Source organism: Zosterops lateralis (genome assembly GCF_965231275.1).
Source record: "Zosterops lateralis genome assembly, chromosome: Z".
NCBI classification, from domain to species: domain Eukaryota; kingdom Metazoa; phylum Chordata; class Aves; order Passeriformes; family Zosteropidae; genus Zosterops; species Zosterops lateralis.
Window position 1 is genome coordinate 35,435,918 of NC_139800.1, and position 14,838 is coordinate 35,450,755.

Genomic DNA, 14,838 nt, shown 5'->3' on the forward strand with positions numbered 1-14,838 from the left:
TAAATCCGATTCCTCTGCAGAAGATGCAGAGCTCCTTACAGCAGGCCTCTAGAGACAGTGTTCCTCAAGGTGGAACCTAAAGCTGTTTTCTTATTTCACACAAGAGCCAAGGAGCTGCTATCAGCATTCACCGAGCATTGACCCTTACACAAAAGCACTGCTGTATAGTCTGTACAGTCAGACAGTGCTCCCAAGGTGGATGAGCCATGACCACTGTGCATGCAGTACACAGGAGAAGCCCGCAGGTACCAAGGCGTCGGCACAGACAGCTCACAAGGGATTGTTATGTCATTTCAGTGCACTCTATCTGGATGCAAGCAAGACCCTGCGAATAGCTCAAAGGGATTGCTCTACACTATTTAATAGAAATAATGACAGCAATATGGTACATGTGCCTGAAGTACATTCCATCAGACTAATTACTCTGAATCTTGTAAATTATAAATTTCTTAACACCCAACATTTATCATCCTGACAACCAGTTTAAATGTTACTGTGCTATACCAAAAGGAAACAAAAACCTGGAGGCAAACTTGTGGACAGGAAAAGAATGCATGATAGTTCTGGGCTGGTGACTAGTTCCTGGATTTCTGTGGAAGACAGAAGTTACAGAATTTGGGCAATTTCCACTGTTAGAAGAGGAAGAAAAGCATTCTAAAAGGCAGGTTGGCCAGAGGTGTCAAGAGTATCCTTGTCCTGTCGAAAGTGAAGAGGAGGATGGGGAGCGGAGTGCACTTATTTAGCAGAAAAAATCAAAGCATTGAAATCAAATGAATAATCAAATAATATAGACAGGCTGAACTGTTTGTACAAATATTCTAGACAGATGATAAACCCACTGAACTGCTGATACATAGATGTCAATTTTAAGAAGGAGGTATAGCTAAAAAAAAATATTTACCAAATTTGAAGTTCAGTGGTTGGCTTTATTCTGTACTTCAGAATTGGCTAGAAGCCAGTGATATTCGTATTTTTGGTTTAAATTCTAATAGGGAAAAACTGAAACAAAAGCTGATGGCATAGGAGATGACAGTCACAGGTAATGTAACAAACAAGCAAATGGGGCTCCTCTAGTGCTTTCATGGAAGGGATAGATAATCTCCTGATGCTAAAGGTATCAAGCAGATTACCCTGGCATTTCTGCAAGTTTAAAAACTGTGATTCCTGAACTAGAAAAGCACCATACAGAAATACCTCTGAAGAAAAGGTGCACATGTCAGAACTACAACAAAAGTAACTGCAGGAGCATATGATTATGACTGTACACCATTTGCTATGTGTTAATGAAAGAAGTTCAACACCAGTAGTAAAGGCACATTATAAACACATTGTGCTCATGAGAGACACTTTAGCAAAAACCTGACAGAATTAGAAGCGTAAATAACTGGATTTAGATTTAAAACACGAACAACTGAGAGTAATTTCAGAACATTTTATGAAGTAGCCTAGATAGTCACAATTATAACAAAGAAAAAAGAAAAAATGAAAAACAGTAAAACCAGCCTGGATAAGAGAGGAAATAAAAGAAGAAAATTGAAATAGGTAACCCAAAAACATGGGAAATCTCAACCATTTTTATAAGAAAAAGTCAAATGATGACCTCTGAGGCTCCACATAAGACTACACATTTTTTTAATGACAAGCCACACTGGTTCGCTCATGAAACTGCTGCTGTAGACTACTTAATATTTATTAACACAGAAGAACACCCACGAAATTTTCTTTTTTTTTTTAGGGAAGCACAGACCACATTTGCAATGATGATGAAAGAGCGCCCACTGAAGACCAACAACACAGAGAATTTATTCAAATCAGAAGGTCAGTCAGAGGTCCAAAGGTTTTGGAAGGAGTGGACAGTCAAGCATACTGACTTGAAACTCTTGAACTATCACCCAGAAAAACTCAAAGGGTGAAAAACGTGTGAGGGAAAGAGATTACGTACCAAGACCAGTGGGGTTACAGTATTCAGACGGTTTGCTGTACGAAGTCAATGGTTTTGAAGAACGAGGCATCTGCTAAGCAACTGATCATACAACAAACCAACACAGCATGCAGTCAGCAACAGTTTTTGTCTGGTACTACACAGGCAAAGTCCTCAACAGACAACTGTCTTCCAAACAGGATCCCAACAATATTAAGACTTTAAAAACCTTTAAAAATCTGCACCCATGAGATAAAATAAAAACATGAAATTATTACTGACAGTACTCATGGGTGATGCAAAAGCTATGAACTGGTAAACAATGATGATATGATGCTGAAACCTGTAGTAGAATAACGCGTAAAACAAAAAGGCAAATACTGCGTATCCGAATATATAAACCTGTCAAACAATGACTAACCCAGTCTAAAAAGCAATTATTTAGAAAAGTATTTAAGTTGCAGCAGTCATCTAAACATGAATAGTTTATTATCATGGTTCAGTAGGCTGTTACAATCCTTGAACACACTTCAACAGTGGTATTCCACCTAGCAGTACTTATACACTTGCAATAAAAAGTATATACACATCACTGTTCAATTCTCATGATCTGTACTTGAGCACTGACCTTGAATTAGAAAGACGTCAAAAACCAGCTACAGAAACAATTAAAGGATCATAAAATCCACTCTACAGTTACAAAGTTAGAATTGAGGTATGGAACAATCCAGACTGAACCCCAAGATACTGGAATAGTTTCTTTCTGTCCTTGAGGGTGATAATAAATGTAATGTTCATGATTATGATGAACATAAAAAAATCAGTTATGCAGTTATTTTACTTCTTATAATTTATCTAATGTATAACAAATTCCACAATATATAAAGCTTATCAGACAGGTTGCTGACATTTTGTGCAACCATGTATTTTGGTTCAAAAAACCACATATCACCCTCCCAAAAGACACATACACACTCAAAACCTCCCATCATAAATACCTTTATATACCATAATACCATAAATACAAGCCTTTCCAAACCCACAAAGAACCCTAAGTTATTGAGCACAGTGATATATACAACTAATGTCACTATACCTAAACAACAGTCTAGATTGGTAGGTTGAAATATTGTTTTAAATAAGGCAGTTATACTCAATCAACAAATAAACATTTGTCTTCCTTATGGCTCAATTTTTTACTACTTCCCCAGATTTTTGATCCTCTGTGCACATTAAAAAAAAAGCTTCAAAGAAACGGAAAGGTACTAGAAAATTCCATGTCACTAAGCAGAAGTAGCTTGGTATCATGTAAACAAGACAAAACAAACAGACACAGAAGGTGATCACATGTTTCTGCAGCTATGGATTATCCTGAAAAATACTGTCACTCTTTGAAAACAACTAACATATAAAGCAAAAGCATTACAAAGTATTTTTATGATACTTTTCCCCCCTTTTTCAAGCTATTCTAACAAAAGACTATGTCCTTGCAGCCTGACATGTCATTTGCATAACTACCAGTTAAAAAAAAAAATCACACCATATTTTGTCATTTTAAACAACAAAATGACAATCTCCTCCTGCTTTACTGGTTTTATATTATTTAATGGGAAAACTCCATAGCCAAAAAAAGCAATGTAAATATTTAAATGTATCCTTCTCACTTTACTACTGTAAACTGAAACTGAAAACCAAAAAGGTCTGTAAACCAAAACTTTCAAAGTATTTTCTGAGAACAACCAAAAGGAAACTGCACTAATAAAACTAACCTGGTTGTAAATTTACAAAACAAAACAAATGAAAAAAATAAACCCAAGAATGTCATTACTCAGATAATGTTTGTGTCATAAATTTCTCCAAGAAAACAATTGAAAGGCATACACACTAACCTCACTGTTCAGCATCAGAGGTTTGCATTTCATGCAGGAAATACAACCACAATTAAGTTATTAGCAAATTCTGCACATGTTGTTTATGTAGTTTTGGTTCAAAGGCCAAAATCTTCACAGACTACTGTGAGTCTAGTTCTTAACCCTAATTAAATCTAATAATTAATGCAAGCATATTATCATGTTGTGGAGCCGAACACAGAATAAAATCAAAGTGAATCCAAATTCACTATTATCCTACCTTTCAGGTAAGAGGAAAGGATTAACGTAATTATGGAAATAAACAAATCCTGAGAACAAAAATTGTTCTGGGCAGAGAATGCTTCTGGATTCCTATGAACACCAATGGTGTTAAAATCCAAGCTTAATGGATTGTAAGACAAGCCATTTTACTGATGCTAACGGTGGAGGTGGTGGGGCACTGGCACAGGCTGCCCAGAGAAGCTGTGAATGCTCCATCCCTGGCGGTGTTCAAAGCCAGGCTGCATAGGGCACTGAGCAACCTGGTCTAGGGCAAGTCCCTGCCCATGGCAGGGGATTGAAACTTTAAGATCCTTTCCCACTCAAACCGTTTCATGACTCTATGAAGCACGCTGCTAGTCAATTTAATGAAATACAGTAATTCCAGTGAATCTTTGTTCTGTTTGTAGAAAATACAGCTTTAAATTTAGATTAAAGCAGATTTACTCCTAAATTGTCTGTTCTGCTTTTCTATGAAATAAGCTGCTAAACCAGGAGAGACAGTCACCTAAATGAAATCCATCTTTGCATCACTCAGAGCAAATGTTTATTATCTCCTTTAATTTATTTACCAATCCAATGCTGAGATAAACAGTGACCAAGAGGAAACTGAACATAGTACAAAAAAAAAAATCTCATGTTATTTCTTTTCAATATTCTCTTCTTACCAAGAAGAACAGAAGCATGTTTATGTGCATTTTATGTGTTCAGAGGGGGGAAAAAATACATGTATAAAGCATTGTTTCATACAGCTTCCAAGTTAGGGAGATGTACAACAGCTTTAACTTCAGGAACTCACTTATTACCACAGCAGTCCATAGCATCACAGAACAGTTTGGGTTGGAAGGCACCTTCAAAAATCATCTATGCCACCCACCACATCAGATTGCTCAAACACCCCTCCAGCCTGGCCTTGTACACTTCCAAGGACAGGGCATCCACACTCCTCTGAGCAGTCTGTTCCAGTGTCCCACCTGCCTCCCTGTAAAAGATTCTTCTGTACATCCAACCTCAGTCTACTCACTTTCAGTTCAAAACCATTGCTCCTTGTCCTCCTACTGACAGACCCATGTAAAAAGTCTTCCTACAGCTCTCGTATATACACTCCTGGTATATTGAAAGGCTGCTCCAAGGTCTCTCTGGTATCTTCTTTTCTCCTGACTGAAAAACCCACACTTTCTCAGACTCTCCTCATAGGAGAGGCGCTTCATACCTCTGATGATTTTTGTGGGTCTTTTCTGAGCTCTTTTCAGCCTAAAAGGTCCACGTGCTTCTTGTGCTGAGGACCACAGAGATGAACACAGTACTCCAGTCCCACCAGACAATAATCACCTCCCTTGACCTCCCAGCTAAACTTCTGATGCAGGCCTGGCTTTCCAGGTTCCAAGTGCACACTGCTATCTCAAGTCCAGTATTCACCAGTACCCCCAAGTCTTCCTGCACAGGGATGCTCTCAATCCATTCATCCCCCGTGCTGTACTCATGTCAAGGGTTGTCCCAATCCACAGGCAACACACCCAGGACCTTGGACTCGGCCCTGCTGAACCTTGCTGAGGTTCCAACAGGCCCACTGACTTCCCATCAAAGGTACCAGCTGTACCTCTCAGATTGGTGTCACCTGGAATCTGCTGGGGGTGCAACTTCCCACTGTTTATGTCATAATGAAGAGATTAAACAGTATGATTCCTTGAGGGACACCACTCATTAATGTTTTCACTTGGCCATTAAACCACGGACCATAATTCCTTGGATGCAGCCACCATGTCAATTCTTTATTCGCCAAAAAGTCTATCTATCCAACTTCCTTCACCCCAATTTAGTAGTAAGAATGTTGGGAGAGGGCCTTACAGAAGCCTAGACAGATGACATCTCTACCTCTTCCTTTGTCAACTGATACAGTTACGCCATCATAGAAGGCCACAAGATTAGTCAAGCAGTTAACCCTTCATGAAGTCTTGTTGGCTGACTCTATAATGAACACCTCTACATCTTCTGAATGCTTCGACAAATGTTTAAAAAATATCTGTTCCATGATCTAAAGACTAAATTATAGCCTGAGTTTTGTCTCAAGTTTTAACATTGCCAATGAGGGTTCTCCTACTTGGTGGGATTAAAAAGTTTCTCAAGTGTTTGTCATAGGGTTTTATACTAAATCCTTTTACCGTAATATGCAACACTTGTAACTTCTCAGATTAAATCTGCCACAAAATATCATTTAGAAGAGGACTTAATGGACTGGGGGAATGGTAATGAGCCAAACAGATTTTGATCTCTAAATCTCTTTTTTAATAATGGGCCAAAGCAACCAAGAGAACTGTTTGGTGGCCTGCACTCTGGGATTTACTACTAATCCCATCACTGTTGAAAATGACCAGGTGCATACATCATAACCACCCCTCAAAAAACCAGGCAGTGAAAGATTTAAGTCCTGAAGATTGTTGCTGTGTATGGAAACACTTCGAAGATTAAAGTTCTATTAACACACAAACAAGAAATTAGAAGCAGGAAGAGAATATCTGAGTTATTCAAATATAAGTGTAAGAATACGTCCTTTATTCTTTGGCTTTTTCTCCCCAGCACAATTACAAAGAAAGCATCTCTGTTTCCAGGCTACTGTTAATTTATTTTTAAAAACAAACAATCAAACAGAAATAAAAGTGAGCAGTATTTTAAGAATCATTATTTTCCCTCCTAAAAGATTAATTGAGTTAAAACAAATTTTACAAAGAAGTACTCTGGGTTTGTTATTTGTTTGTTTGTTTTTTCTTGTTCCTTTTTGCAAACCATCTTTGAAAGGTTTTAACTGTCAACATAAATATTTAGCACCATCTAGACAGCACACTCCAAAAACACAACCATCAGATCCTCCAACTACCTGGACGGCTGTGTAAAAATGTATTCAAGATACATGAATGATGCCTTTATTTTTCAGCATTTCATTTAAATTGCTTTTGCTGCTGTGGTCTATGAGACTAAGAGGAGTTACGGTGCTTTGCAAATTCATTATCAGAGCAAAATATAAGTTCCATACTTGTTCATCAGTTTCCCAAGCCTGATCAGTTCCCAAATGCATAAAGAATGCTGGCATCTTTTCCAACTTGTATGTGTTTTGCATTTTTCTGGTGTTCTGAGCTAGCAGCTGCTTCAGAAGCCTTCTGTTTGACTTTCTGGATGACACTGTTCACCCAGAAATGTGGGCTGGAATACCTTTCAGCATTCTTTTTCAACATTCGCTAATATAAGCAAGATAATGAACATTAACATTGAAGACTAAAGAGTTAAAAAATCTCCTGTGATGGTTTTATAGAACAAGAAAATAAAACCAAGTTTCCAAAACTCATAGAAATTCTTATTCTGTATAAAGATTCAAAGATTATCATTTACAGCAATGAATTAGCCAAGGATCAAGAAGTGTATGCAAGTGTCTAGTGAGCATATTGCTCAGGTACAGTGACAGACACACGAAACGAGACAGCAATGTATATTCTGTGTCATAAGAATAAATACTATTATAATTAAAATATTGTTTTCCTAATGGATAATTTCAAAGTGTACCCAAAACACGTTCACTGCATTACACCTTAGCTTATAAAAGTATTATCAAGAATGGGATCTCTTTAGGTTGATTTCATGGCTATGTAGCAACTAAATGAGTAATTTCTACCTTGATTCCTGTTTACTCAAAAAACTGCTAACAGGCTGACTTTTTTTTCCACATCCAGATACACCAAGTTCCTACAGAACTGTGCTCTTACCTTGGATTTAACATAAAGGTGGCTAGCCCTATCTGGGCAAACACGATTCTGATTCACATTTGGTGACACTTAGCAGGATTTGAGATGTGTTTTTCAGTTAACTCCAAAAGACTTAAGGATCTAACTGCACTCAGGTCTTTAGAAAAAAAGAAGACTGGGGGTAGAGGGGAGAAATATATTACAAAATTTAACTGCGCCTTCCACAATTTCCTTTGGGGAAAACAAATCCTCCTTCAACAAACTTTTGACAGCTGGGACTGAGTACCAAAGTACCTCAACAAGGACCACAATGGCATTCCCCTAGATACAAAACAAAAGATACAGATAATCAGTGACAACAGGGTCTTGGGTAGAAATTTTAACCATGAACTCTGAGGCAAACAGACTCAGACTCTGGTACTAGTCTGAATGACCTAGTCTCATTCATTCCTAACAGATGCTTCTTCCACACTCAGGTCAATCTAAACTACAAATAACAAAGCTCCCAAATGAAGCTGTCAATACACAGCTCAGCTGTACTGAGGCAATAGTGATATAGTTTTTAACTTTTCAATTTAGTGAATCACCAGTTGCTTCCACTTTCATCAACTTTCTAATGTTCTGTTGCTTATTCAAGCAATATATGTATTGCATACCACCTCCTTTCCACAGAAAGATGAGCTGAACCAACACAGTGGGGCTCACCTAAATCATACAGTTCATTACAGTAGCTTGTCAGATGATTCTGCCTTAACAGATTGACAAAGGAGGAATCTTGCTTGGTGGGGTTTATTTTTTTTCTGGAATAGCCACACCACCTTCTCAAATGCAGAATGAAATGAACAACAGTACTTTTCTGTTGGCAACTGCACCTGCCTCAGGGTTCTGGGATAAAACTCTGCACTACTGATAAACAGAATGTACAAATTATGTAGTTTAATTATTCCATGCCATTTGTCCTTTGGAAACTTACAAAGGACAAAAAACTGTAGACAATCATGCTTCAGTTTAGTCTCAGTATCAGCACTACTTATTGAGGGAGCAATGTGCTTTCAGAACACTTTGGATTTAAACCTTAGTTTAGCCTGAAAAAACATTTGTGCTACTCCTGAAACTCCCCCAGTAACCTTCAAAATTATTACCTTTTAAAATTTTGATATCTCTTTGACTTCTTTCATCCAGTTTTAACACATCTAACCTCTTTGCACAGAGTTAATAATATTTAAAACCTTGGCATGCTTCTTTCTTTTTGGCCAACACCATGTGTATGGCTTCCTAGTGTTCCCTATGTGCTAATTCTTGCTTTGTTTTCTCCTGCTTTCCTGCTCTTTGTTCTTGCCAGGTTTGATAATTACAGTAAAAAAAAAGGTAAATATTGAAAAACTTCGTAATTCCATCCGTAACAGATGTTCATACACAGTTGCATTTGTGTACAAGAACAGACTTTCTTCAGTCTTCTACCATTCAACTTAAGGAAGTTGATAGAAAAAAATACTGTGCTTATAGCATTCCATTGCTGCAACAAGGCTAATCACCATTAATCAAACATCTACCATACTTTATTTCACACCTATCTGTGATTAGTTTTGCAGAGATTGCAAGGTAGTGCTTTCCCCTTTGTAATTGCTCTTACCACCATACAATAACAAAATTAATATAGAGCAACTGAAGGAGCAGAATTATTATTTCTTCATTTTGCAGCACACACTCAAATGCCCATTCTCCAAAGATTTCTCTGCTCAGCACGTATTTCTTCATCCTACATTTAATCAACACTGTCAGTGTAACATACAAATTCGGGGCCACTTGGCTCTTTGACACGTAAATAAAGCTAAATTAGTCTGAATTCTTTAACTGTTCAGACCCTCTGCTAGTTCCTATTAACTTTAGTGGGTGTAGATCATTTACTGACTACTAAAAACAAAGAGCAACAAACCCTTTTTAATGGCTGCACACAAAGTATCCTTTTGTGGTGCACTAAAATTAAATTTCCTAAATTTTCTAAATACATATTCTTCACATTATCACACTGATACCCAAATGATGATTTCTGTTCTCCTACTCCACAAAAACGATGTTCTTATATATCTGTGTATATGTGAGTACAACAAGGTGTTAATATCCAGAATGAAAGTATATTTCCTCATAAACACCTTCTGCTAAATATTTACCTATCTAGCCACAAAAAGTAAGAAGAGGTAAGTTAATTATTTGTTCATTTTATGGTAGTAAATATGTACTGTGTCAATTTTCTAAAATTATTTGAAAGAGTTCAGTGTGAGTAAGGCAGATTGATAAAAATACAACTTACAAGAAAAATAAGGAAGCTTGCTTTTCCAGCTGAAGAAGTTATGTGAAACAAAAGTCTGCCATTGTTGGCTTAACTGACCCATTTCCTCTTCAATGTACCAACACAAAGTCTGCCTCTTTGTGAATACACCAAGTTCTGCATGTTCAACATCTAATTCTGCTTCACAGGTTTAAGAAATAATACATATATTCACCTTACATTCAAAAACATCTTTTGGCATAAGGTTGCTGTTCATGCCCATTCCAATGGCTTGCTGTCCATCTACTTTCTGTGCTCAGCATGAAGAATAGGATACTTGTATCAAATAAAGTCTCTTCACTGACACATTCACTATCTTCAACATAAGAAGCATCTAACTCTTAAAAAAACATGCTTTGCATGTGACACAATACCAACCGATATGCTGCAAGAAAAATAGCACAGTCACACATATCTCCAGTACCTAATGTGGCCAGGGTTTACAGACACACAGGCATAGCCAGCACAACATTTGCAGGTTATTTTCTTAGATACTCAAGGCACATCCCAGTGAGAAAACAGTGTACAATATTAATGTATAGAGTCTACAGGCAGACCATGTCCAGAACTGATGGTTTATGGCTACAAACCTGCCATGCAGACTCTAATGCTGCTTTCGGAGCCCCTGGAAAATTTACATGGATGACACGAAAAAATTATATATGGAAGTATGAGGAAAAAATTATATATGTAAGTATATAGCTCTTACTACTTAAAAATAAATATGCATATACATGCTTATAATAAAAGCATGCAGAATGCATAGGCAAATATAAAATATTAAAACACCTCTTCGCTTTCTCCCCTAATTATAAAAACAATGTGTTTTTACAGCTAACAGCAAACAATGGATGGATATTAACAACTGTAAGCTCTGGAGAACAATCACAGGGTTTCACAAAGTGTTCAGAAGTAATGACATCCAGAAGAGTTTGAAAAATACAGACTAAAACCAAATTCGGTGAAGACTGTATTTGTTCCAAACTGTCTCAAAACACTACAGCCAAGTTTTGCTAGCTGAAACTGCTAATATGTAATATGCTTCAGTGCATATTTATGGATTCTGGCTTTCCAGAACTAAAATTGCAAAAAAATACTTTGTCCTGTTTTAATATGTTAAAAAAAAAATCAAACAATGATGTACCAAAAAAGTACCTAAAAGAGGTATTTTAACATTTAATCGGAGAGTATTTATTTTTAAACTAATACCTACAAATAACCTTAGCACTAAAAGTTTTACACAAATTACTTTGGTTTATTATACAAATTACTTTGATTTCATGAGAAGTTAAAAAGATAGCATGAGCACATTAGAAGAGTGTATCAAGAAGTGTATGTGTGTGTCTGTGTGCATGCGTGTGTGACATAGTAACTGTCAGGAGGAACCTACCTTACCAAGAAGGCATTGTTGTTTTTCAGAAGTTAAGGAGGAAAAAATCCTTTTCCTCTGAACCAAAAAGATTAATTTTTTATTTATGTTTGCTACATATGTGCATTTTTATGTATGTACATCTAATTTTTAAGCAAGTGTAATAATAAAACAACCTAGCACAGATACACTTGTTTGTATCTTGAAAGGTTGATAATACCTCTCACTTTGCACTTGCAACTAGTCTGAAAAATATGCCCAGCCACTTAACAAGACTCAGCTTAAACTGCACTAGTATTCTCTTTACAAATCAAAATATATTCCTTAGTCCCATATGTAAAACCCTGTAACATACTTAGGTTTTTCATACCTAAATGATACCTAATGATACTTAAAGAGAGTGGGACTGAGAAATTGGTACTTCCAGAAAAGAAAAAATAAACAAAAAAACAACCCCAACATATTTGCTTGCGTTTACATAAAATTAAGCAGCAGTAGTAATTTTCCCCCTAAAATGAGGGGAAAAGAGATGAAATGGGACAGTAAACATCTATTCAGTATGAAAAAATCAGATTGTTTTAAGCATGTTCAGATGGTTTTCATGCTACCAGTCTCATTTTAATGAATGTATTTTATTTGAAAATGGTTTTGTCTGTCTTATAACCATGTGAATGACTTGTACAAAAAACAAACTTAGTAACTGAGCAATTGCTCAGCATACTGAGTATGCTCAGAGGAAGCAATGAAAGTGACTTAAAAAAAAGTGCTCTAAGGTACTTAAGATAAACCCACTTACGAAAGAAGTTTCTCTAAAATTGTTTTAGAAATTGAAACTTGAGTCTACGCAATACCAAGACACCAAGGGTCATTTACCACACACTGCATTTCACAGGACAAGATCATTAAGTGTTAATCGAAATGTGCACACACATTTTCAGTAAAACATATGATAGTGGCTGAAAAAAACAAAAGACAAAAAATGCATGCAGAGTAACAATTTCTGTACTGGTTTTGTTACTCAGGTATATGGATGTGCTGTTAAGTACAAGCAGCCAAAGTTCACCCCTCTAGATCTCGAGTACATCACGCCTTCACTTTCACAAGCCTGTTGGAACTCTTAGCTGGCACTGATGATGAACACAGAAATCTTTTATACAGAAACTTAATAGAGATTTCCCTAATTCTTTCTATGGGTTGCTTCTCCCCTTCTTCTGCAAATCACCACACATTATCTGATCCAAAGTGACACTGCAACTGGACTCCAATCTACCAACATCTACGCCAGTACTTCATGTTAGTGGTTGGGAGGACCTTGTGAAGCACCTCAAGTTCTGCATTGCTAACTGCAGAACTGAATCTCTGAATATCTTCGCTAAGTAATATATATCAGTCTCATCCAGTGTATTTCAAACATACCTGAAAATCTAGGAGAAGCCTCTAGCACTACTGTATGAGAAATCAAGAATATACAGAAAAAATCTGGACCTGAGTAACAGGTCAAATGCAGGAACTCCCTTGAAGCAAGTGTCTATCATTAATCATACTTAAGACATCCACAATATTGAGTGAGGGCAATCCATTTTATCTTCTTTGTGAATCTTGGAAGACACATCGTGCGCTGCCAAAGACCAAAATCAAGCCAAAATCTGACAGAACATCATTACTGCGAGTGCTGCATCCATGTCCACTACTTCTCTCCCACACCAGTTAAAGATCCCAATCTTCTCTATACGCAGAAGATAACCTTCAGGCAGTAGCATATTCATATGGAACCACTAAAACATATTCAAGCTTTTCCTTTCAAGTTGTCTTACCTCACTGAAAAGGCAGTTTACTTCCCCAGTATAAATCACTACTTCCATACACAAGGACCAAGGAAAACAATCTTCCCTGTAAACATCCCACATCCATTTGGAACATACTCACTCATCCACACACCAGACAGTAGCGCAAAAACACTTTAAGGCCTGTGAGTCCAGGCAGGAACTATTACCAGGGAGCTTACACGACACAGCGCTGGACACGGGCAGGCATATTTTAATTTGAAAGGCTTATTTTAACATAAGCCAATTTTCTATTAGATAAATGCCGCCTCTGCATACTTGCAACTCTAAAATAGCAACCTCTGTTTTAATTGAAGAGAAATTATACAGTTGATTTTATTTCCTGAGCAGTGGGTGGATTCGGACGGTACTGAAGATCCTGCCATCCTCCTGCACTCCGGGTTACCCCTCAGCCCGGCACGTGCATCTGGGCCTTTGCGGCTCCCCCTCCTTCGCAGGAACCGGTGCGCCAGCCGAGCACGAGCCCCTTATCTCGCTTCACCTCAACAAATAAATATCAAAATAAAAAATGCAACCAGTGAGCTAACAACCTTCCCGAAGCTCACGGAACAATGCAGATATCACACCCGCTGCCATCGACCTGCACAGCGACTCCCTTTCCTTAATCCACTTCGCTACCACCGCTCTCCCACACACACCGCCGTTCGCCGCTCGTCCCGCAGCCCCCTCGCTCACCCGCCATCGACTCCCTCTCCATTTTGAGAGGCCTCTTCCCGTTCCCCGCCGAGCCCACCGCGGGCGATGCCGGCCGGGCGGGCACACACACACGCCCCGTTCCCCGCGGCGGGGGCTCGGCCTGCGGCTCCCCGCGGCGGGGGCGACGAGCGCCCAGAGGCACCGCGGGCACCGCCGCTGCCGCCTCGGCCCCGCCGCGGGCTGCCTGCGCCCCGCCACGGACCGCGATGCCCGACCGCAGCCCGGCAGCACCTGGGGCGAGCGCGGCGGCCCGAGGCCGGCGGCCCGAACCGGGGGAGGAAGCCCCACACTCACTCACCCAGCAGCAGCAGCTTCAGCTCGCGGCGGGCGTCCCGCTTGTCCCGACGCAGCTGCCGCTCGATCTCGTCGTTGATCCGCCGGGCTTCCTTGGCTTCCTCGCTGAGGCAGCACGCCATGATGGACTCCAGAGTCATTCTTCCTAACTGGTTCAGACGCGGCCCCCACCCCCCCTAAACCCGCACGCACACTCGCACACTCGCGCCCCGCCGCCGCTCCGGCCCCGGGGGGCACAGGCGCTCTCCGAGAGCCCGAGGGCCGCCGCAGGGCAGGCGCGTAGGCAGGGCAGCCTCGGTGCCACGGAGGGGCGAGAAGAAAGGCAGGGCCGCTGGCGGCGCGGATCCCCGCTCCCTGCCGCTGACACCCGCCGCTGCCAACTCCTCCTCTCCTCTAAATCATGCACCGAACAACATGGAAACATCCACCGCGGCGGCGGCAGCAGCGCCAGCCAGCCGAGCCGCCCCTCGCCCCGCCGCTCCCTCTCCCCCGCCGCCGCCCGCAGCCTGCGCGGTCCCCGAG

The 14,838-nt window shown here is 39.6% G+C and overlaps 1 protein-coding gene across 1 annotated transcript in view; it reads right to left on the minus strand.

Annotated features, from left to right (window-relative positions):
• LOC310922770 (guanine nucleotide-binding protein G(q) subunit alpha-like) overlaps window positions 1-14,481 on the minus strand; it is a 114,000-nt gene extending 99,519 nt beyond the window's left edge. The window contains exon 1 of the mRNA XM_083883573.1: window positions 14,321-14,481. Coding sequence (XP_083739699.1) covers window positions 14,321-14,456 — 136 coding nt within the window. The 5' untranslated portion in view covers window positions 14,457-14,481. The remainder of the gene's footprint in view (window positions 1-14,320) is intronic.
• Between the last annotated feature and the right edge of the window lie 357 nt (window positions 14,482-14,838).